General features: G+C 43.2%; 2 protein-coding genes across 3 annotated transcripts in view; both read right to left on the bottom strand.

Moving 5' to 3' along the window:
* The window catches only part of LOC139370711 (chromosome alignment-maintaining phosphoprotein 1-like), a 30,541-nt gene extending 26,809 nt beyond the window's left edge, over positions 1-3,732 (bottom strand). The window contains exon 1 of the mRNA XM_071110361.1: positions 3,535-3,732. Within this exon, the coding sequence (XP_070966462.1) occupies positions 3,535-3,732 (198 nt within the window). The remainder of the gene's footprint in view (positions 1-3,534) is intronic.
* A 1,569-nt stretch (positions 3,733-5,301) lies between these two features.
* LOC139370710 (ubiquinol-cytochrome-c reductase complex assembly factor 1-like) overlaps positions 5,302-24,780 on the bottom strand; it is a 68,843-nt gene continuing 49,364 nt past the window's right edge. For both annotated transcript variants that reach the window (XM_071110358.1, XM_071110359.1), the window contains exons 3-5: positions 22,308-22,385; positions 21,923-22,036; positions 5,302-6,077 (exon numbers count right to left, since the gene is read on the bottom strand). In XM_071110358.1, coding sequence (XP_070966459.1) covers positions 5,943-6,077; positions 21,923-22,036; positions 22,308-22,385 — 327 coding nt within the window. In that variant the 3' untranslated portion in view covers positions 5,302-5,942. The remainder of the gene's footprint in view (positions 6,078-21,922; positions 22,037-22,307; positions 22,386-24,780) is intronic.

The raw sequence follows: 24,780 nt of genomic DNA on the forward strand, positions 1-24,780 counted from the left end.
TGATTTTCTTAATTATTTTAGTTTTCTGTTTTGGATTTGTGTGTAATGTTTTTGTATTGTTAGGTATTACTGCATTTTTGGAGCTAAAAACATAAGCATTTCGCTGCACCTGCGATAACATCTGTAAAATATGTTTAAGCAACCAATAACATTTGATTTGACCTCAACTTTTTCTCCAGCTGATCACTTAAAAATCACAATCAATTATACACAGCAGGGATAACCTTGCTGAGTTTGAGTGGGCATAATATATTCTCAGAACTACAAAATCTGACCTTACTAAATCGGTCATATGGAAAACATAATAAATGGTCTCCATGTTCTTCTTGCCAGCCTTATTTATTAAGGTATACATAAATATCTCACCAAGACTAATATGCCCCCACCCATTATTCTAGTAAAAAAATCAATGGAAGTTGGAGCACTGCCCTAGTGTTGTTGATCTACCCAGAGAAATCTGACACCTTTGGAACCTTCTCAGGTTTTGGAACCTCTCAGGTATTATGAAGAGCATGTGACCCGATTTGAGCTAGTCCCAGCAAACGCTCAGCTAAAGTGATATAAGTCAAGGATGCCCACATAACATAAGGCCTTCCAACAAGATAATCTGTATTCAGAAGACACTTAATTAAGAATGCCATTGCCCCACCTGTTGACCAAGATACAGTTGAAGTCGCAAGTTTACATACACTTAGGATGGAGTCATTAAAACTCGTTTTTCAACCACTCCACAAACGTATTGTTAACAAACTATAGTTTCGGCAAGTCGGTTAGGACATCTACTTTGTGCAAGACAAGTAAATCTTCCAACAGCTGTTTATAATTCACTGTATAACAATTCCAGTGGGTCAGAAGTTGACAATGCCTTTAAACAGCTTGGAAAATTCCAGAATATTATGTCATGGCTTTAGAAGCTTCTGATAGGCTAATTGACATAATTTGAGTAACTTGGAGGTGTACCTGTGGATGTATTTCAAGGCCTACCTTCAAACTCAGTGCCTCTTTGCTTGACATCATGGGAAAATCAAAAGAAGTCAGCCAAGACCTCAGATGAACAATTGTAGACCTCCACAAGTCTGGTTCATCCTTGGGAGCAATTTCCAAACGCCTGAAGGTACCACGTTCATCTGTACAAACAATAGTACATAAGTATAAACAGCATGGAACCACGCAGCTGTCATACAGCTCAGGAAGGAGACGCTTTCTGTCTCCTAGAGATGAACGTACTTTGGTGCAAAAAGTGCAAATCAATCCCAGAACAACAGCAAAGGACCTTGTGAAGAGGCTGGAGGAAACAGGTACAAAAGTATCTATATCCACAGTAAAACGAGTTCTATATCGACATAACATGAAAGGCTGCTGAGCAAGGAAGAAGCCACTGCTCCATAACCACCATAAAAAGCCTGCTTTGCTGCAGGAGGGACTGGTGCACTTCACAAAATAGATGGCAACATGAGGATGGAAAATTATGTAGATATATTGAAGCAACATCAAGACATCAGTTAAAGCTTGGTCGCAAATGGGTCTTCCAAATGGACAATGACCCCAAGCATACTTCCAAAGTTGTGTCAAAATGGCTTAAGGACAACAAAGTCAAGGTATTGGAGTGGCCATCACAAAGCCCTGACCTCAATCCTATAGAAAATGTGTGGGCAGAATGAAAAAGTGTGTGCGAGCAAGGAGGCCTACAAACCTGACTCAGTTACACCAGCTCTGTCAGGAGGAATGGGCCAAAATTCACCCAACTTATTGTGGGAAGCTTGTGGAAGGCTACCCGAAACGTTTGACCCAAGTAAAACAATTTAAAGGCAATGCTACCAAATACTAATTGAGTGTACGGAAACTTCTGACCCACTGAGAATGTGATGGAAGACATATAAAAGCTGAAATAAATCACTCTACACTATTATTCTGACATTTCACATTCTTAAAATAAAGTGGTGATCCTAACTGACCTAAGAAAGGACATTTTTACTAAGATTAAATGTCAGGAATTGTGAAAAACTGAGTTTAAATGCATTTGGCTAAGGTGCATGCAAACCTCCGACTTCAACAGTATTTATATTGTATTTATTTTTTTAAGGCCTCCCCACAGGAGGCCTTTTGCCATTTGGTAGGCCGTCATTGTAAATAAGAATTTGTTCTTAACTGACTTGCCTAGTTAAATTAAGGTTAAATCAAATCAAATAAAAAATATTATCCAGATACTGACTGTTAGTTGATTCAGCTGCGGGATCGGGGCACCACCAGTATAGACCTGGCTCAGGAATGGCAACAGGCAGGTGTGAGTGCATCTGCACGCACAGTGAGGCGAAGACTTTTGGAGGATGGCCCGGTGTCAAGAAGGGCAGCAAAGAAGCTACTTCTCTCCAGGAACAACATCAGAGACAGACTGATATTCTGCAAAAGGTACAGGGATCGGACTGCTGAGGACGGGGGTAAAGTCATTTTCTCTGATGAATCCCCTTTCTGATTGTTCGGGACAGCCGGAAAAAAGCTTGTCCGGAGAAGACAAGGTGAGCGCTACGATCAGTCCTGTGTCATGGCATTAGTAAAGTATCCTGAGACCATTCATGTGTGGGGTTGCTTCTCAGCCAAGGGAGTGGGCTCACTCACAATTTTGCCTAAGAACACAGCCATGAATAAAGAATGGTACCAACACATCCTCCAGAGAGAAACTTCTCCCAACCATCCAGGAACAGTTTGGTGACAAACAATGCCTTTTCCAGCATGATGGAGCACCTTGCCATAAGGCAAAAGCGATAACTAAGTGGCTCGGGGAACAAAACATCGATATTTTGGGTCCATGGCCACGAAACTCCCCAGACCTTAATTATGCAAGAATGGGCAGTCAGGATGTGGCCCAGAAGTTAATTGACGCATGCCAGGGCGGATTGCAGAGGTCTTGAAAAAGAAGGGTCAACACTGCAAATATTGACTCTTTGCAGCAACTTCGTGTAATTGTCAATAAAAGCCTTTGACACTTATGAAATGCTTGTAATTATACCTCGGTATTCCATAGTAACATCTGACAAAAATATCTAAACGGATCGAAACAAGGTGCAGCGTCCTATGCGTACTTTCTTTTATTTAACTGAATGAACACTGAACAAGCAAACAAAATAAAAAAACGAAACGTGAAGCTATACAAACAAGTGCTGACAGGCAACTACACATAGGCAAGATCCCACAACAGAAAGTGGGAAACAGGGCTGCCTAAATATGATCCCCGAATAAAGAGACAACAATCAACAGCGGTCTCTGATTGTGAACCATATCAGGCCAACATAGAAATACAAAACCCCTAGACCTACAACAACCCGAGACATAAAAAAACCCTAGACATACAACACTAGAGTACCCACCCGTGTCACACTTTGACCTAACCAACATATATAGAAAACAGAGATATCTAAGGTCAGGGCGTGACAGTACCCCCCCTCCACCCCAAGGTGCGGACTCCCGGCCGTAAACCTGAACCTATAGGGGAGGGTCCGGGTGGGCATCTACCCTCGGTTCTGGACGCAGCCCCACCTCCTTATGCTGACCCCTCCGCTTTTGTGGAACCGGACCGTGGATCATCGCCGGAGGCTCTGGACTGCGGATCGTCGCCGGAGACCCCGGACTGGGGACCTTTGCCGGAGGTTCCGGACTGTGGACCGTCGGTGGAGGTTCCGGACTGTGGCCCGTTGGTGGAGGTTCCGGACTGTGGACATACAAAACCCTAGACATACAGTGCCTTGCGAAAGTATTCGGCCCCATTGAACTTTGCGACCTTTTGCCACATTTCAGGCTTCAAACATAAAGATATACAACTTTATTTTTTTGTGAAGAATCAACAACAAGTGGGACACAATCATGAAGTGGAACGACATTTATTGGATATTTCAAACTTTTTTAACAAATCAAAAACTGAAAAATTGGGCGTGCAAAATTATTCAGCCCCCTTAAGTTAATACTTTGTAGCGCCACCTTTTGCTGCGATTACAGCTGTAAGTCGCTTGGGGTATGTCTCTATCAGTTTTGCACATCGAGAGACTGACATTTTTTCCCATTCCTCCTTGCAAAACAGCTCGAGCTCAGTGAGGTTGGATGGAGAGCATTTGTGAACAGCAGTTTTCAGTTCTTTCCACAGATTCTCGATTGGATTCAGGTCTGGACTTTGACTTGGCCATTCTAACACCTGGATATGTTTATTTTTGAACCATTCCATTGTAGATTTTGCTTTATGTTTTGAATCATTATCTTGTTGGAAGACAAATCTCCGTCCCAGTCTCAGGTCTTTTGCAGACTCCATCAGGTTTTCTTCCAGAATGGTCCTGTATTTGGCTCCATCTATCTTCCCATCAATTTTAACCATCTTCCCTGTCCCTGCTGAAGAAAAGCAGGCCCAAACCATGATGCTGCCACCACCATGTTTGACAGTGGGGATGGTGTGTTCAGCTGTGTTGCTTTTACGCCAAACATAACATTTTGCATTGTTGCCAAAAAGTTCAATTTTGGTTTCATCTGACCAGAGCACCTTCTTCCACATGTTTGGTGTGTCTCCCAGGTGGCTTGTGGCAAACTTTAAACCATACTTTTTATGGATATCTTTAAGAAATGGCTTTCTTCTTGCCACTCTTCCATAAAGGCCAGATTTGTGCAATATACGACTGATTGTTGTCCTATGGACAGAGTCTCCCACCTCAGCTGTAGATCTCTGCAGTTCATCCAGAGTGATCATGGGCCTCTTGGCTGCATCTCTGATCAGTATTCTCCTTGTATGAGCTGAAAGTTTAGAGGGACGGCCAGGTCTTGGTAGATTTGCAGTGGTCTGATACTCCTTCCATTTCAATATTATCGCTTGCACAGTGCTCCTTGGGATGTTTAAAGCTTGGGAAATCTTTTTGTATCCGAATCCGGCTTTAAACTTCTTCACAACAGTATCTCGGACCTGCCTGGTGTGTTCCTTGTTCTTCATGATGCTCTCTGCGCTTTTAACGGACCTCTGAGACTATCACAGTGCAGGTGCATTTATACGGAGACTTGATTACACACAGGTGGATTGTATTTATCATCAGTCATTTAGGTCAACATTGGATCATTCAGAGATCCTCACTGAACTTCTTGAGAGAGTTTGCTGCACTGAAAGTAAAGCGGCTGAATAATTTTGCACGCCCAATTTTTCCGTTTTTGATTTGTTAAAAAAGTTTGAAATATCCAATAAATGTCGTTCCACTTCATGATTGTGTCCCACCCACTTGTTGTTGATTCTTCACAAAAAAAATACAGTTTTATATCTTTATGTTTGAAGCCTGAAATGTGGCAAAAGGTCGCAAAGTTCAAGGGGGCCGAATACTTTCGCAAGGCACTGTACAACACTAGAGTACCCACCCTAGTCACACCCTGACCTAACCAACATATATAGAAAACAGAGATATCTAAGGTCAGGGCGTGACACTAAAGACACTGAAGCAGCAGCAAACTATTTGAGTCATTCTCAAAACTTTTGGCCACGACTGTAGACCGTAACACTGCCTCCGTTGGCATTTCTGTCTTTTCGGTAGATGCTATAACCATGTATTGCTAACACTGTATCAAAGGTATTATCTAAGTGAGTTTCAGAGATAGTCAGAATATGAATGTCATCTGTTACAAGCAAGTTATTGACTTCATGGACCTTGTTTGTTAGGCTACATATGTTAATATAGGCTATTTTTTTAGCACTTTTCTGGGTTGCTTGATTGTTTTTAATCCTTTACTGGGAAGCTTATCAGAGGTAGACTTACTCATGTTATTTACATTTTACATATATTGTTGGGAGTGAAGAGAGAAAGAGGGTGTGTGTAGATCAAGTGTGAGAGTCCCTGATTGGCTATCCTGCCTATAGTACAGTGTGTTCAGACACAGAGGAATATAGGTAGATAACAAGGCGTAGCAGGGTGGTAGGGATGGGAATCTCAGAGCCCAGCATCGTTGTAGGTGGAGCTGGGGACCTTTAGGATGCTCTGTGCATTCTCCTCCAGGAGGGGACGCCACTTTACCTCCCCCGTCAGTAACAAGTCCTCCCCGTCCAGAGTATCGATGAACTGCATCTGTGTGGAACAAGCAGACACATAAATAAAGTACCATTAAGACTGGTTCAAGGACATCTATTACAGAGGAAGCAAACTGCAAATATTTTTATGTGAAGGGGCATACCCAGTCAGTTGTACAACTGAATGCGTCTTCCACATTCAACCCAACCCCTCTGAATCAGAGAGGTGCGGGGGGCTGCCATAATCAACATGCAAGTCTTCAACACCTTGGGAACAGTGTGTTAACTGCCTTGCTCAGGGTCAGAACAACATATTTTTACCTTGTCAGCTCGGGGAATCGATCCAGAATAGTCAATGATAAGTAGAACATTGACAAAAGCAACCTACTAAACGTGGTAATTTGTGTTCTTCAAAAGCTGTTCAAAAGCCCAACAAGAGCTCTATTCCAGAGTTAGCCACCAGAGTGCAGTTATTATAGCTTACACTGGGGACAGTGCAGTGATCATGGTCACGCTACAGTTTGGGAGGCTGCATAGAGATGGATTTATTTCTTAGTATGGCAAGGCAAGTACACCTCGACCCGGTGTCTTAATTAAACCAGTGGCCTGAGCTCATGGAAGGAGCATGATAAAAGTAATTAGTGTGAGTAATAATGGCTTGACGGTGCCAGAGCAGCGCGTGACCACTGTACGTGACTTCATCGCAGGGGCTTGCCATTTCCTCTCCTGTAGTGTGTCATCAGGCACGGCCAGGTTTTATGTGCTGCACCTGTGATGAAACAGTTCTGGCCCCCTTGACCCCCGCCTTCTTCCAAGAGCTCGACTATGCTCTTGCAATCCCTGCGAGCTCAGAGAAACAGTATCCCATTTGTTTGTTTTTCTCTTGAAAAGTCCCCCCTTGTCTCATAAATTCTTGCCGATGCTTGTAATGTGCGCTTGCAGCTGGCTGGAACCTGTGGCAGGGCCATGTCTCAGCGTGCAGTGATGGAGGACACCTTTAATGGAAGCAGGCAGGAGAGTGGGACAGGCCTTGGACTACATACACACCAGTAACACACAACAGGGGGTGCCAGTGGAGTGGCCCAGTCACACGTTCCCCAAAGCCACTTTCATTAGTTTTTTGTACTAACGTCACAGTTCCACTGTTGCAGCACTGGCTTGGGTCGAGAAAACGGTAAAACACTTGATTGAATTTGACAGTAAATCCGCCACCTTTAACTTCTTGTGGGCAGTAGCGTCCCACCTGGCCAACATCCGGTGAAATTGCAGAGTGCGAAATTCAAACTACAGAATTATAAATATTTAACTTTCATAAAAAAAAAAGTGTAATACATCAAAATAAAGCTTAACTTCTTGTTAATCCAGCCACTGTGTCAGATTTCGAAAAGGATTTATGGCTAAAGCAAACCATGTGATTATCTGAGGACAGCGCCCCGCATACAAACACATGAAAAACATATTTCAACCAGGCAGGTGCGACACGAAAGTCAGAAATAGCGATGTAAAAAATGCCTTATCTTTGATGATCTTCTTCTGTTGGCACTCCAAAAGGTCCCAGTTACACCACAAATGGTCCTTTTGTTCGATAATGGGTTTCTTTATATCCATAACTCAGTTTAGCTGGCGCTCTTCAGTCAATAATCCACCCAGTTTCACTCCATGAAAATGCATACAAAATTAATCCCAAAATGTACTAATAAACTTTTCCAAACAAGTCAAACAACGTTTATAATCAAACCTTAGGTATAGGGTACGTAAATAAACGATACAATTTAAGACAGAGAATCGTTATTGTCTTTACCGGAGAAAAATACCAAAGAACGCGTTCTCTTCCACGCACTTGGAAACACTACAGCCAAAATGGGAGCCACCTAGAAAAACTACAATTTCTGGGTCATTTTTCCAAAAAACAGCCTAAAACTCTTTCTAAAGACTGTTGACATCCAGTGGAAGCCCTAGGAACTGCAATCTGGGAGGATTTCGCCTTATAATAAAAGTGACAGCCATTGAAAACAGCGGAAGGCTGAAATGTTATATTTTTGGGATGGTTTATCCTCAGGGTTTCGCCTGCCATATCAGTTCTGTTATACTCACAGACATAATTGTTACCGTTTTAGAAACTTTAGAGTGTTTTCTATCCAAATCTACCAATTATATGCATATCCTAGCTTCTGGGCCTGATTACCAGGCAGTTTACTTTGGGCAGGCTTTTAATCCGGACGTGAAAATACTGCCCCCTACCCAAGAGAGGTTAAAAGCTATTAAAAGCTATTGCCCAAGCTTGATGCAAGATAAAGTGTGTCAGGGAACAGGGAAGGATCAAGGACCTGACTAGCAGACTGAAGCATTGTAGCTCGTTTCCCCAATGTGTGCTGCCTTTTGGTTTGTAGGAGGCTATAGATGAGAGCAAGCAGTGAGGATGGCATTCTTAGAGAACATATGGCCCTTGCGGACGCAGCCTGCAGGTGTTTCTCCAAGCAGGCGTGTTTTCAACCACAGAGGGCAGGAAAATATATAGAGGGGGCTTCACTGGTAGCTGTGGCAGAGCCCAGGGGGGCGGGAAAGGAGAGGAGGGTGGGACTGGGTGACTAGCTACTCTCCAAATATCACTCTAATAACAGAGACAAACCAACTAAACCAGTCCAAAACACAATTAAAAAAATATATATATATTTCACCTTTATTTAACCAGGTAGGCAAGTTGAGAACAAGTTCTCATTTACTATTGCGACCTGGCCAAGATAAAGCAAAGCAGTTTGACAGATACAACGACACAGAGTTACACATGGAGTAAAACAAACATACAGTCAATAATACAGTATAAACAAGTCTATATACGATGTGAGCAAATGAGGTGAGAAGGGAGGTAAAGGCAAAAAAGGCCATGGTGGCAAAGTAAATACAATATAGCAAGTAAAACACTGGAATGGTAGTTTTGCAATGGAAGAATGTGAAAAGTAGAAATAAAAATAATGGGGTGCAAAGGAGCAAAATAAATAAATAAATTAAATACAGTAGGCAAAGAGGTAGTTGTTTGGGCTAAATTATAGGTGGGCTATGTACAGGTGCAGTAATCTGTGAGCTGCTCTGACAGTTGGTGCTTAAAGCTAGTGAGGGAGATAAGTGTTTCCAGTTTGAGATTTTTGCAGTTCGTTCCAATCATTGGCAGCAGAGAACTGGAAGGAGAGGTGGCCAAAGAAAGAATTGGTTTTGGGGGTGACTAGAGAGATATACCTGCTGGAGCGTGTGCTACAGGTGGGAGATGCTATGGTGACCAGCGAGCTGAGATAAGGGGGGACTTTACCTAGCAGGGTCTTGTAGATGACATGGAGCCAGTGGGTTTGGCGACGAGTATGAAGTGAGGGCCAGCCAACGAGAACGTACAGGTCGCAATGGTGGGTAGTATATGGGGCTTTGGTGACAAAACGGATTGCACTGTGATAGACTGCGTCCAATTTGTTGAGTAGGGTATTGGAGGCTATTTTGTAAATGACATCGCCAAAGTCGAGGATTGGTAGGATGGTCAGTTTTACAAGGGTATGTTTGGCAGCATGAGTGAAGGATGCTTTGTTGCGAAATAGGAAGCCAATTCTAGATTTAACTTTGGATTGGAGATGTTTGATATGGGTCTGGAAGGAGAGTTTACAGTCTAACCAGACACCTAAGTATTTGTAGTTGTCCACGTATTCTAAGTCGTCCAGAGTAGTGATGTTGGACAGGCGGGTAGGTGCAGGTAGCGATCGGTTGAAGAGCATGCATTTAGTTTTACTTGTATTTAAGAGCAATTGGAGGCCACGGAAGGAGAGTTGTATGGCATTGAAGCTTGCCTGGAGGGTTGTTAACACAGTGTCCAAAGAAGGGCCAGAAGTATACAGAATGGTGTCGTCTGCGTAGAGGTGGATCAGAGACTCACCAGCAGCAAGAGTGACCTCATTGATGTATACAGAGAAGAGAGTCGGTCCAAGAATTGAACCCTGTGGCACCCCCATAGAGACTGCCAGAGGTCCGGACAGCAGACCCTCCGATTTGACACACTGAACTCTATCAGAGAAGTAGTTGGTGAACCAGGCGAGGCAATCATTTGAGAAACCAAGGCTGTCGAGTCTGCCGATGAGGATGTGGTGATTGAGAGTCGAAAGCCTTGGCCAGATCAATGAATACGGCTGCACAGTAATGTTTCTTATCGATGGCGGTTAAGATATCGTTTAGGACCTTGGCTGAGGTGCACCCATGACCAGCTCTGAAACCAGATTGCATAGCAGAGAAGGTATGGTGAGATTCGAAATGGTCAGTAATCTGTTTGTTGACTTGGCTTTCGAAGACCTTAGAAAGGCATGGTAGGATAGATATAGGTCTGTAGCAGTTTGGGTCAAGAGTGTCCACCCCTTTGAAGAGGGGGATGACCGCAGCTGCTTTCCAATCTTTGGGAATCTCAGACGACACGAAAGAGAGGTTGAACAGGCTAGTAATAGGGGTGGCAACAATTTTGGCAGATAATTTGAGAAAGAAAGGGTCCAGATTGTCTAGCCCGGTTGATTTGTAGGGGTCCAGATTTTGCAGCTCTTTCAGAACATCAGCTGAACGGATTTGGGAGAAGGAGAAATGGGGAAGGCTTGGGCGAGTTGCTGTTGGGGGTGCAGTGCTGTTGACCGGGGTAGGAGTAGCCAGGTGGAAAGCATGGCCAGCCGTAGAAAAATGCTTATTGAAATTCTCAATTATGGTGGATTTATCAGCGGTGACAGTGTTTCCTATCTTCAGTGCAGTGGGCAGCTGGGAGGAGGTGTTCTTATTCTCCATGGACTTTACAGTGTCCCAGAACTTTTTTGAGTTAGTGTTGCAAGAAGCAAATTTGTGCTTGAAAAAGCTAGCCTTGGCTTTTCTAACTGCCTGTGTATAATGGTTTCTAGCTTCCCTGAACAGCTGCATATCACGGGGGCTGTTCGATGCTAATGCAGAACGCCATAGGATGTTTTTGTGTTGGTTAAGGGCAGTCAGGTCTGGGGAGAACCAAGGGCTATATCTGTTCCTGGTTCTAAATTTCTTGAATGGGGCATGTGAGAGACTTGTTTTTAGAGAGGTGGATTTTTAAAAGTAGAAGTTCAAATTGTTTGGGTACAGACCTGGATAGTAGGACAGAACTCTGCAGGCTATCTTTGCAGTAGATTGCAACACTTTGGCAGTTCTATCTTGTCTGAAAATGTTGTAGTTTGGAATTAAAATTTCAGAATTTTTGGTTGTCTTCCTAAGCCAGGATTCAGACACAGCTAGAACATCCGGGTTGGCAGAGTGTGCTAAAGCAGTGAATAAAACAAATCAAATCAAATCAAATCAAATTTTATTTGTCACATACACATGGTTAGCAGATGTTAATGCGAGTGTAGCGAAATGCTTGTGCTTCTAGTTCCGACAATGCAGTAATAACAAGTAATCTAACTAACAATTCCAAACTACTGTCTTGTACACAGTGTAAGGGGATAAAGAATATGTACATAAGGATATATGAATGAGTGATGGTACAGAGCAGCATAGGCAAGATACAGTAGATGGTATCGGGTACAGTATGTACAAATGAGATGAGTATGTAAACAAAGTGGCATAGTATAGTATAAAGTGGCTAGTGATACATGTATTACATAAGGATACCGTCGATGATATAGAGTACAGTATATACGTATGCGTATGAGATGAATAATGTAGGGTAAGTAACATTTATATAAGGTAGCATTGTTTAAAGTGGCTAGTGATATATTTACATCATTTCCCATCAATTCCCATTATTAAAGTGGCTGGAGTTGAGTCAGTGTCAGTGTGTTGGCAGCAGCCACTCAGTGTTAGTGGTGGCTGTTTAACAGTCTGATGGCCTTGAGATAGAAGCTGTTTTTCAGTCTCTCGGTCCCAGCTTTGATGCACCTGTACTGACCTCGCCTTCTGGATGATAGCGGGGTGAACAGGCAGTGGCTCGGGTGGTTGATGTCCTTGATGATCTTTATGGCCTTCCTGTGACATCGGGTGGTGTAGGTGTCCTGGAGGGCAGGTAGTTTGCCCCCGGTGATGCGTTGTGCAGACCTCACTACCCTCTGGAGAGCCTTACGGTTGAGGGCGGTGCAGTTGCCATACCAGGCGGTGATACAGCCCGCCAGGATGCTCTCGATTGTGCATCTGTAGAAGTTTGTGAGTGCTTTTGGTGACAAGCCGAATTTCTTCAGCCTCCTGAGGTTGAAGAGGCGCTGCTGCGCCTTCTTCACGATGCTGTCTGTGTGAGTGGACCAATTCAGTTTGTCTGTGATGTGTATGCCGAGGAACTTAAAACTTGCTACCCTCTCCACTACTGTTCCATCGATGTGGATAGGGGGGTGTTCCCTCTGCTGTTTCCTGAAGTCCACAATCATCTCCTTAGTTTTGTTGACGTTGAGTGTGAGGTTGTTTTCCTGACACCACACTCCGAGGGCCCTCACCTCCTCCCTGTAGGCCGTCTCATCGTTGTTGGTAATCAAGCCTACCACTGTTGTGTCGTCCGCAAACTTGATGATTGAGTTGGAGGCGTGCGTGGCCACGCAGTCGTGGGTGAACAGGGAGTACAGGAGAGGGCTCAGAACGCAACCTTGTGGGGCCCCAGTGTTGAGGATCAGCGGGGAGGAGATGTTGTTGCCTACCCTCACCACCTGGGGGCGGCCCGTCAGGAAGTCCAGTACCCAGTTGCACAGGGCGGGGTCGAGACCCAGGGTCTCGAGCTTGATGACGAGCTTGGAGGGTACTATGGTGTTGAATGCCGAGCTGTAGTCGATGAACAGCATTCTCACGAGGTATTCCTCTTGTCCAGATGGGTTAGGGCAGTGTGCAGTGTGGTTGAGATTGCATCGTCTGTGGACCTATTTGGGCGGTAAGCAAATTGGAGTGGGTCTAGGGTGTCAGGTAGGGTGGAGGTGATATGGTCCTTGACTAGTCTCTCAAAGCACTTCATGATGACGGATGTGAGTGCTACGGGGCGGTAGTCATTTAGCTCAGTTACCTTAGCTTTCTTGGGAACAGGAACAATGGTGGCCCTCTTGAAGCATGTGGGAACAGCAGACTGGTATAGGGATTGATTGAATATGTCCGTAAACACACCGGCCAGCTGGTCTGCGCATGCTCTGAGGGCGCGGCTGGGGATGCCATCTGGGCCTGCAGCCTTGCGAGGGTTAACACGTTTAAATGTCTTACTCACCTCGGCTGCAGTGAAGGAGAGACCGCATGTTTTCGTTGCAGGCCGTGTCAGTGGCACTGTATTGTCCTCAAAGCGGGCAAAAAAGTTATTTAGTCTGCCTGGGAGCAAGACATCCTGGTCCGTGACTGGGCTGGGTTTCTTCCTGTAGTCCGTGATTGACTGTAGACCCTGCCACATGCCTCTTGTGTCTGAGCCGTTGAATTGAGATTCTACTTTGTCTCTGTACTGACGCTTAGCTTGTTTGATAGCCTTGCGGAGGGAATAGCTGCACTGTTTGTATTCGGTCATGTTACCAGACACCTTGCCCTGATTAAAAGCAGTGGTTCGCGCTTTCAGTTTCACACGAATGCTGCCATCAATCCACGGTTTCTGGTTAGGGAATGTTTTAATCGTTGCTATGGGAACGACATCTTCAACGCACGTTCTAATGAACTCGCACACCGAATCAGCGTATTCGTCAATGTTGTTATCTGACGCAATACGAAACATCTCCCAGTCCACGTGATGGAAGCAGTCTTGGAGTGTGGAGTCAGCTTGGTCGGACCAGCGTTGGACAGACCTCAGCGTGGGAGCCTCTTGTTTTAGTTTCTGTCTGTAGGCAGGGATCAACAAAATGGAGTCGTGGTCAGCTTTTCCGAAAGGGGGGCGGGGCAGGGCCTTATATGCGTCGCGGAAGTTAGAGTAACAATGGTCCAAGGTCTTTCCTCCCCTGGTTGCGCAATCGATATGCTGATAAAATTTGGGGAGTCTTGTTTTCAGATTAGCCTTGTTAAAATCCCCAGCTACAATGAATGCAGCCTCCGGATAAATTGTTTCCAGTTTGCAGAGAGTTAAATAAAGTTCGTTCAGAGCCATCGATGTGTCTGCTTGGGGGGGGATATATACGGCTGTGATTATGATCGAAGAGAATTCTCTTGGTAGATAATGCGGTCTACATTTGATTGTGAGGAATTCTAAATCAGGTGAACAGAAGGATTTGAGTTCCTGTATGTTTCTTTCATCGCACCATGTCACGTTAGTCATAAGGCATACGCCCCCGCCCCTCTTTTTACCAGAAAGATGTTTTTTCCTGTCTGCGCGATGCGTGGAGAAACCTGTTGGCTGCACCGCTTCGGATTGCGTCTCTCCAGTAAGCCACGTTTCCGTGAAGCAAAGAACGTTACAGTCTCTGATGTCCCTCTGGAATGCTACCCTTGCTCGGATTTCATCAACCTTGTTGTCAAGAGACTGGACATTGGCAAGAAGAATGCTAGGGAGTGGTGCGCGCTGTGCCCGTCTCCGGAGTCTGACCAGTAGACCGCCTCGTTTCCCTCTCTTTCGGAGTCGTTTTTTTGGGTCGCTGCATAGGATCCACTCCTTTGTCCTGTTTGTAAGGCAGAACACAGGATCCGCGTCGCGAAAAACATATTCTTGGTCGTACTGATGGTGAGTTGATGCTGATCTTATATTCAGTAGTTCTTCTCGACTGTATGTAATGAAACCTAAGATGACCTGGGGTACTAATGTAAGAAATAACACGTAAAAAAACAAAAAACTGCATAGTTTCCTAGGAACGCGAAGCGAGGCGGCCATCTCTGTCGGCGCCGGAAGTTGTTACTTAGGGAGGAGGCTTCTAATGTTAACATGCATGAAACCAAGGCTATTACGGTTACAGAAGTCATCAAAAGAGAGCGTCTGGGGAATAGGAGTGGAGCTAGGCACTGCAGGGCCTGGATTCACCTCTACATCGCCAGAGGAACATAGGAGGAGTAGAATAAGGGTGCGGCTAAAAGCAATAAGAATTGGTCGTCTAGAACGTCTGGAACAGAGAGTAAAAGGAGGTTTCTGGGGGCGATAAAATAGCATCAAGGTATAATGTACAGACAAAGGTATGGTAGGATGTGAATACAGTGGAGGTAAACCTAGGTATTGAGTGATGAGAGAGATATTGTCTCTAGAAACATCATTGAAACCAGGAGATGTCATTGCATGTGTGGGTGGTGGAACTAATAGGTTGGATAAGGTATAGTGAGCAGGACTAGAGGCTCTACAGTGAAATAAGCCAATAAACACTAACCAGAACAGCAATGGACAAGGCATATTAACATTAAGGAGAGGCATGCTTAGTCGAGTGATCAAAAGGGTCCGGTGAGTGGAGAGGTTGGTTGGGGGTCACGGCGATTTAGACAGCTAGCCAGGCCATCGGTAGCAAGCTAGCATAGGATGGAGGTCTGTTATTAGCCATCTCTTGCGTTCCGTCAGTAGATTAGTGGGGTTCCGTGTGGTAGAGGGGATTAATCCAAATCACACAACAACAACAAAAATAAAAACAATAGATATAGTTATAGAGGCCCTAGAAGAAAACATAATAATAATAATAATAAAAATAAATAAATTGTCCGATTGTCTATTCAGATAGCAGCCGATAAGACAGCTAACGGTTAGCAGGCCGCAGATGGGCGTTCAGGTAACGTCGCAACGGAGGAGCCAGCCGGATAACTCCTTCGAGTAGATAACGTCGGCAGTCCAGTTGTGAAGGCCCGGTGGGGCTCCGCGTAGGCAGTAAAACGGGTCCGGATAGGTGACTGCAGCCCAGGAGTGATTGATGGAACTCAGGAGTGATTGACGGAGCTGGCTAGCTCCGGAATAATTGATGTTTGCTCCGGAATCGACGAAAGCCGATAGTCACACGGATAGCAGCTAGCTAGCTGTGAGATCCAGGTATGAATGTCCAGAGTTAGCGGTTGAAATCCAGGGACATGGAGAGAAAAATTGGTGCGGTATGTTCCGTTCCAAGCCGTGCTGCGCCGTACAAAACTGGCGATAGATTTTCGAGCTAAAGGATAGCTGATGACCACAAACCGTGGTTAGCTGAATACTAACGATTTGCCAGTAAAGAAGCTAACTAGCTTCTGAACTAGCTTCTGAACTAGCTTCTGGGCTAACTTCTGGGCTAGCTTCTGGGCTAGCTTCTGGGCTAGCTTCTGGATTAGCTTCTGGATTAGCTTCTGGCTAGCTCCTGGCTAGTTTCTGGCTAGCTTCTTGGAGTTTCTGGCTAGCTTCTTGGAGTTTCTGGCTAGCTTCTTGGGGGATTACAGATTTGAGGTAAATAATACTTTTTTATAAATATAAATTGGTGAGGCGGGTTGCAGGATAGTGTTTTGAAGATGAGTTGATGGAAAATTAAAAAAATGTATGTGAAAAATTTGTAAATATATATTATATATATCATATATATATATATATATATATATACATACACATACATACATACACGACAAGACGAGGACAAAAGAAGTCTGAACTGCTATGCCATCCAGCACCTAACCAAGAGATTGTATGAGACTATTAAGGCTGTAAGGACACACAAGATCGCAATGTTTAAGTATAGTCGTTTCAAACTTTTGGGCTGCTGACATTAACATCATTTGGTTCAAAGCTTGCGTTACACCGCTCAGCTATTCTGGTTCTAAAAATCTTAAGTGTGTAACTAAAAGAACTAGGTGCTCGAGGGTAGAATTTGAAGAAAATTGTTCACAACAAAAATGACCCTGGACTGACTTGTTTGAGAGGACACCTTAGAGCAGCTTTGCACTCCTTTATTTTGTATTTATTTTATTGAACCTTTATTTCACTAGGCACATCCTCAGGGACCCACAGTCAATCCATGTATATTAACTATTCCAGAACTACTCCTTTAAAAGTTGCGTCATACTGCGGCACACCTTGCCGGCTGCTGCTGCATTCTGTGGCACGTTATTGATTTGTCAGCCATTTTTTCTGTTAATGCAGTGCTAGTTTTGAGAAGCGTTTGATAGTCTTCCATATTGCAGGCATGCGGGAGACAGGGGTTCAATCCCCCAACGGGGAGGAAGGAGTAGGCTGTCCCTGTAAATAAGAATGAGTTCTTAAATGATTCCATATGTGTTACTTCATAGTTGATGTCTTCACGATTATTCTACAATGTAGAAAATATATATATATTTTTTTAAATAGAAAAATCCTGGAATGAGTAGGTGTGTCCAAACTTTTGACAGGCACTTGCTTAATAAATTTGATTCATATTATGGTGTTTCTATGAGAAAACGAAAAATGAAAAACCCTCTGGATTTTCGTTAGGAAGGAACAGAAAATATGACGGGAATAATAAACGTCAATAAACGTTGGGTAGTTAGATATATTAACTAGAGGCTAAGGGCAAGTTTGATGTATAACTACTAACGTTACAGTCGGAAGTTTATATACACTTAGGTTGGAGTCATTAAAACTCGTTTTTCAACCACCCCACACATTTCTTGTTAACAAACTATAGTTTTGGCAAGTCGGTTAGGACATCTGTGTGCATGACACAAGTAAGTTTTCCAATAATTGTTTACATAAAGATTATTTCACTTATAATTCACTGTATCACAATTCCAGTGGGTCAGAAGATTACATAGTTGGCTGGGCCTTTAAACCGCTTGGAAAATTCCAGAAAATGATGTCATAGCTGTAGAAGCTTCTGATAGACTAAATGACATAATTTGAGTCAATTGGAGGTATACCTGTGGATGTATTTCAAGGCCTACCTTCAAACTCAGTGCATCTTCGCTTGACTTCATGGGAAAATCAAAAGAAATCAGCCAAGTACCATTAACAGCATGGAACCACGCAGCCGTCATACCGCTCAGGAAGGAGACGCGTTCTATCTCATAGAGATGAACGTACTTTGGTGCAAAAAGTACAAATAAGTCCCAGAACAACAGCAAAGGACCTTGTGAAGATGCTGGAGGAAACAGGTACAAACGTATCTATATCCACAGTAAAACGAGTCCTATATCGACATAATCTGAAAGGCCGATCAGCAAGGAAAAAGCCACTGCTCCAAAATCGCTATAAAAAAGCCAGACTACGGTTTGCAACTGCACATGGGGACAAAGATCGTACTTTTTGGAGAAATGTCCTCTGGTCTGATGAAACAAAAATATAACTGTTTGGCCATAATGACCATCGTTATGTTTGGAGGAAAAATGCTTGCAAGCCGAAGAACACCATCCCAACCGTGAAGCATGGGGGTGGCAGCATCATGTTGTGGGGGTGGAAGCATCATGTTGTGGGGGTGCTTTGCTGCAGGAGGAACTTGTGCACATCACAATATATATTGAAGCAACATCTCAAGACATCAGTCTTGTTAAAGTTAAAGCTTGGTCGCAAATGGGTCAAATGGACAATGACACCAAGCATACTTCCAACGTTGTGGAAAAATGGCTTAAGGACACAAGTTAAATAATTTAAATGCAATGCTACCAAATACTAATTTGAGTGTAAACTAAACTTCTGACCCACTGGGAATGTGATGAAAGACATAAAAGCTGAAATAAATAATCTCTACTATTATTCTGACATTTCACATTCTTAAAATTAAGTGGTGATCCTAACTGACCTAAGACAGAGATTTTTTACAAGGATTAAATGTCAGGAATTGTGAAAAACTGAATTTAAATCTATTTGGCTAAGATGCATGTAAACTGCCGACTTCAACTGTAGTTAGCTAGCTAACATACTGCTCTAATGATATGCTATGTGGTTCGTAAGGACAGCATAGCTAACAAATTGTCAGCCAACATAACATGTAAGGTAACTTATTTGAAAAGTCATTACTTTATTACATTGGTCGTGATAGTTTTTTTTTTTTTACACCTAGCTCGGCTATTAGACTATTCTTTAGTAAAGGTTGAATAGTCTATTGTTCAGCTATTAGCCCCTCGTTCCTCGCCCTCTTCCACGCGTCATCATTCTGCGCCTGAGTTGCTCGCTAGTGGGCGTGCTGGCAGGGTTATGGCAGCACCTTCGGTTGTGCGTCAAGAATTATGCATACAGTATCAAGTTTGTATGAAGGTGTGGTTATTCACAGGCAAATTGTTATATGCTATGGAGGTACATTTGTGTATTTTTGTAGAGAGCAAAACTTTATATTTTCAATCAAAAATAATTGTTCTGAAAGCAAATGTTTTCAGACACAAAGGAAGAAGAAGGACTATGTGATGATGGCATCTCAGGTAAGCAGCACTGGGCATTCTTCCATCCAACTTTTACATACTTTTACATAATTCAACTTTTTCACTTGAATTAATTGAACTTTCTTTCATGGCAACGCATAAGCAGGCCATGTGCTATTTGTTTCAAAGTCGATACAGTATATAATCATATTTCATGACAGTGTAACGGTTACCTTTTGTTTTACAAGCTTCAAGTATGTGTCTGTTTTTCAGCATAAACTACTCTGTAGCAACATAATGTGGACACCAGGTGAGACCACACACACAATAACAGTCGCTCTCCTTCACTTCATCCCTCTCCCTCTTCTCCCTAAATCCTTTAGATTATATCAGCTGTGTTGGTGAACCTCTCCCGCATCTGAATTGGCTGACACAGAGGGCACAGCGTGATCATAGGTGAGAGGTCACTTGGTTGGATCAACAGGAAGTATTATTAAAGAGATGCTTTACATTGAAATACAGATAGAGATGTAGTAGTCCCAGAGCTAATGATCCAAGGTCAGCTTTGCATTTCACCTCCTAATGATTATGATGACTGACCAAAAAAACAAGGCATAATCATGCTCTCTCTCTATCCATCTGCCTCTCGTCTGCAGGTATGTTTTGATGTGAGAGAGGAAGCCAGTCCCGTCATCGCCACCTCACCCGCTCTTAAGATAACCTTTGGGCCAACTGGGGGCCCAAGGCTGGCTAGAGACACTGTATATGTATAATGTATATTGTGATGAACTGAGAGAATATTAGGGTAGCACTGTAATTCATTAATCATATGCTGTCTGCCTTTGTTCTTATCACTTTCCCTTTCTGTCTTCTACACCTCTCTCCCCACCTTGTCTTTCTTCCTCGTTTTATAATGCACACCATATGTGCATTGAAGTCCAGATTGAACTTGTATTTATAATATATTACAATTATCATAATTATAATGCATGTATTATGTATTTATAACACCTGGATAATGAACTTCTTTCAATAAAGAGTTTCAGATTCTCCACTGGTTGAAATTAAGTATCTCATTGAAATACTATCTTGTGTCCTCAGATTAATGCAGATGGAGTTAGATAGGAATAGGTTTTTTTCTGCATATATGAATTAAATATCAGCCTTTACTTAAATCATGCTTCTAGTCTATTGCATTGTTAAAATGTGTAATCATTGAAGTCCCAGGAGCGGTAAACACTGTTGAAGTGTATAATTGTAATACATACATGCAGACACAGCCTAATTCAAAGAATGGGGTTTGATACACCTGGTATTGGATATGACAGAAAAATTATGTCTCTCAGAGATTCATACCTGAACCGCACCTTTATTTGCTAGGAAGAGTACATGATCAGTGAATATATTCAATGTACCGGCAACAATGTGGGGAACTCATGCGTGGTAATAACTACAGTACATGTATACAGGACTTGCGTCCTTGACGCAATAAAGTTATTATATTCTACTCAATCCATAGGCTTTATTAATGCCATTTAGACTTGAAGTTGATACAACTGTAATAGCTGAGGTTCATAGATTGGTATGAATATTAGTTCAGAATCTAACGTTGGAGGATCCATACACAGATCGGCTACATACTGTAGCTAGCTACACATCCATAGGCATACAGTTATTTTTATCCTCCACTACACAATAAGCAAGTAAATAGTTAGCTAGCTATGTTACTTCAGCTGCTTTGCATGGCAAGCTTACACAATTGTACATTCAATTTGCAGTATATGCTTTAGCTAGCTAGATTCTTTACATCCACTGTTTCACAAGACGACAGCCTGGTTTGCTGGTTTTCTCAGGAGTCCCTAAAACATTAAACAACATGAATTACAATGTCATACTCATGTCATAATGCCAGCAAGCTAGGGGGCGGCAGGTAGCCTAGTGGTTAAGAGTGTTGGGCCAGTAACAGAAAGGTTGCTAGATCGAATCCCCGAGCTGACAAGGTAAAAATCTGTCATTCTGCCCCTTAACAAGGCAGTTAACACACTGTTCCTAGCCCTTCATTGTCAATAAGAATTTGTTCTTAACTGACATGCCTAGTTAAATAAAAGATAAATAGCTAGCTGGCTAATGTTAGCTAGTCAGTCAACTTGCTAAATCGCGATTTTCATTAATTAACTTTATGACAAAAAAATATACACAATCGTTTGTCTCTACATTAATTAACATATTCCTCTCCATTGTAAATTTTTTATCTTGACTTGTTATGTAATAATTACTTACATTTGCTTCCCCCGTAATGTTTTGTCAGCCATCTTTGCTGAAGAAAGTCATCAGGGACGGGTGGCTCATGTCATATTCGTCATTGGAACCACTCAATATGATTAGTCATATAATAACCTTGGGACCCAAATGCGTAATGAGTGCTTTAACTCCTCGCTGTGGTGGTCTGGAGCAATGAAGCCATGACGCTGGGTACCTCGAAGTCCCGCGGTGAAAGCTCACAACTTTTAAAGGAGGAACCACTGTAGCACACTTGACTTAACGTGTCAACTAACCATAAAGGCCTTGACTAGATGAATCAAGTGAGGTGGTTCAGAGCTACAACAAAATTGAGAAATGTCCCTCAGGTCTTTCCAAACATGATAAGTCAGGGCTGACTCTTTTTAGGTGCACGCTGAAAACTTTGTGGCCAGAAACATTTTTCTTTATTTGGTGATATGGAGTGTTGTCTTCCTCTCTCACCTGTTTGCGGACATACTCCAACATGAGCTCCAGCTGCCTGGGGTCCTCGCACTGACGTTTGAACATGTTCCTCCACAGGGCGGCCGCCAGCACCCCATCGCCCAACAAGATTCCCTTCAAAAGCAACAGAGGTGAATCATGAATCACTGCCTCGTCTAATAGCACTAAGGACTGGACCAAAATGAACAAGAGACACTGGTTCCCGACGGACAGTTCCGTCAGCCAGGCCTAGGACAGAACCACGACATGCTAGCTCTTTACCCGTTCCAGGCTGGGTCTCTGGGGCCCTTCTCTTCCCAGTCATCTTGTCCAGTGTGTGTTGTTTTTTACACTACCTGGCATAGTCGAGGCAAAGATAAGCATAATGGTTATAGCTGGGTCTTACCTCATCATATCCAAAAATAGCAGCGTAGAAAGTCTCTGTCATAGCCCTCATGCTTTCCTTCCGGTGAATGGCATCAATCTAGAAGGGCGAAAGAGAGGATGGGAGAAGGAGAGAGCAAGGACCCGAGTCGGTTACAACACTATTTTCCCAGAACTTGAGTTAATCATTTTCTTTCTCACATTTTCCACATTGAGCACACACACACACACTTCCCCTCCTGAGATACAAATACAGTGCCTTCAGAAAGTACTCAGACCACTTGACTTTTTCCACATTTTGTTACGTTACAGCCTTATTCCAAAATGGATTAAATAAAAATAAAAATCTATCTACACACAATACCCCATAACGACAAAGCAAAAACAGGGTTTTAGAAACATTTGGAAATGTATTACAGAAATACCTTATTTTCATAAGTATTCAGACCCTTTGCTATGAGACTCGAAAGTGAGCTTAGGTGCATCCTGTTTCCATTGATCATCCTTTGAGATGTTTCTACAACTTGATTAGAGTCCACCTGTGGTAAATTCAAATGATTGGACATGATTTGGAAAGGCACACACACCTGTCGATATAAGGTCCCACCACAGTTGACAGTGCATGTCAGAGCTCCGAGATAGGATTGTGTCGAGGCACAAATCGAGGGAAGGGTACCAAAATATTTATGCAGCATTGAAGGTAGCCAAGAACACAGTGGCCTCCATCATTCTTAAATGGAAGAGGTTTGGAACAACCAAGACTCTAACTAGAGCTGGCCGTCCGGCCAAACTGAGCAATCGGGGAGAAGGGCCTTGGTCAGGGAGGTGACCAAGAACCCAATGGTCACTCTGACAAAACTCACAGAGTTCCTCTGTGGAGAAGGGAGGACCTTCCAGAAGGACAACCATCTCTGCAGCACTCCACCAATCAGGTCTTTATGGTAGAGTGGCCAGATGGAAGCCACTCCTCAGTAAAAAGGCACATGACAGCCCGCTTGGAGTTTGCCAAAAGGCACCTAAAAACTATCATGAGAAAAATGATTATCTGGTCTGATGAAACAAACTCTTTGGCCTGAATGCCAAGCATCACATCTGGAAGAAACCTGGCACCATCCCTACCATCCCTACGGTGAAGCATGGACAGGCACATTTTTTTAATTTGAGTCACTTCAAACTGCCAGTGTGAACAAGGCTTTAGTAGCCACTCAAAGAGTGTGTCCAGCAGACACACTCTTACTTAAATACACAGGTACAGCACTCATACTTACATACAGTACTGTATTACGTATACGAAGGTCAGTAATAAGACTCATGAGGTCATGATAAGGAATGCACGATAACAGACTAGGGGATGTAGAAGCACAGAACAAAATAGGCTACGAATCAGAGAACGCCTCTTGAGAAATCTTTCATACAAACTCAGCAGCTTGAAAAACCATGTGACCTGGAAGCTGTTTGAGAACACATGACGGCTGCATTTACACAGGCAGCCCAATTCTGATGTTTTTCCACTAATTGGTATTTTCACATCAGATCTTTTTCAGAGCTGGTCTGATTGGTCAAAATACCAATTAGTGAAAAAAACTAAGAATTGGGCTGCCTGTGTAAACACCACTGATGAGGACCTATGTTTTATCTGTTTAACACACCCCATGTCACATTTCTAGAGTGATGAGACACAAATGCATAGAAAATATGCCAATTTGGAGCAGGGGCGATAGTGAGAAGTAGAACTCCCTCCTAGAACAATAACAAGAGGGCCTTAAAATACAAGTACCAGTCCCTTAAAGCCAGAGTCAGTTAGTCCCAAATAAAAACATTCTGGTTTAGTACATCGCAAAACATATGAGGTTTTACAAATAAGTACAGGAGCTTGTTTACAAATTGCAGGTTAGATTTCTCCAGATAATTGTAGGAATAAGCCTATTGATCATTTATCTTGTGCACATTCTATCTATTCCTCTGATCCATCCAGGAATACAGCAACACATCAACAATACATATATCTAGCTACAGTGGCAAGAAAAAGTATGTGAACCCTTAGGCTAATGACTTCTCCAAAAGCTAATTGGAGTCAGCTAACCCGGAGTCCAATCAATGAAACGAGATTGGAGATGTTGGTTAGAGCTGCCTTGTAGAAGCAGGTACCCAGGTACCCTGAGAAGCATCCCCACACATGAATGTTCTCAGGATGCTTTACTGTTGGCATGACACAGGACTGACACCTTGTCTTCTCCGGACAAGTGTTTTTCCGGATGCCCCAAACAATCGGAGAAAATCAGAGAAAATGACTTTACCCCAGTCCTCAACAGTCCAATCCCTGTACCTTTTGCAGATATTCTGCAAAAGGTACAGGGATTGGACTGTTGAGGCAGCTCTAACCAACATCTCCAATCTCGTTTTGGTTTATGTCGCCCATTCATTGTCAGTTAGAAACACAGTAGCGCCTTGGGACCCAAAAGCATAAATCAGTGCTCCAACTCCCCCTTGCACTG

This window comes from Oncorhynchus clarkii, chromosome 17 (genome assembly GCF_045791955.1).
Source record: "Oncorhynchus clarkii lewisi isolate Uvic-CL-2024 chromosome 17, UVic_Ocla_1.0, whole genome shotgun sequence".
Classification (NCBI taxonomy): domain Eukaryota; kingdom Metazoa; phylum Chordata; class Actinopteri; order Salmoniformes; family Salmonidae; genus Oncorhynchus; species Oncorhynchus clarkii.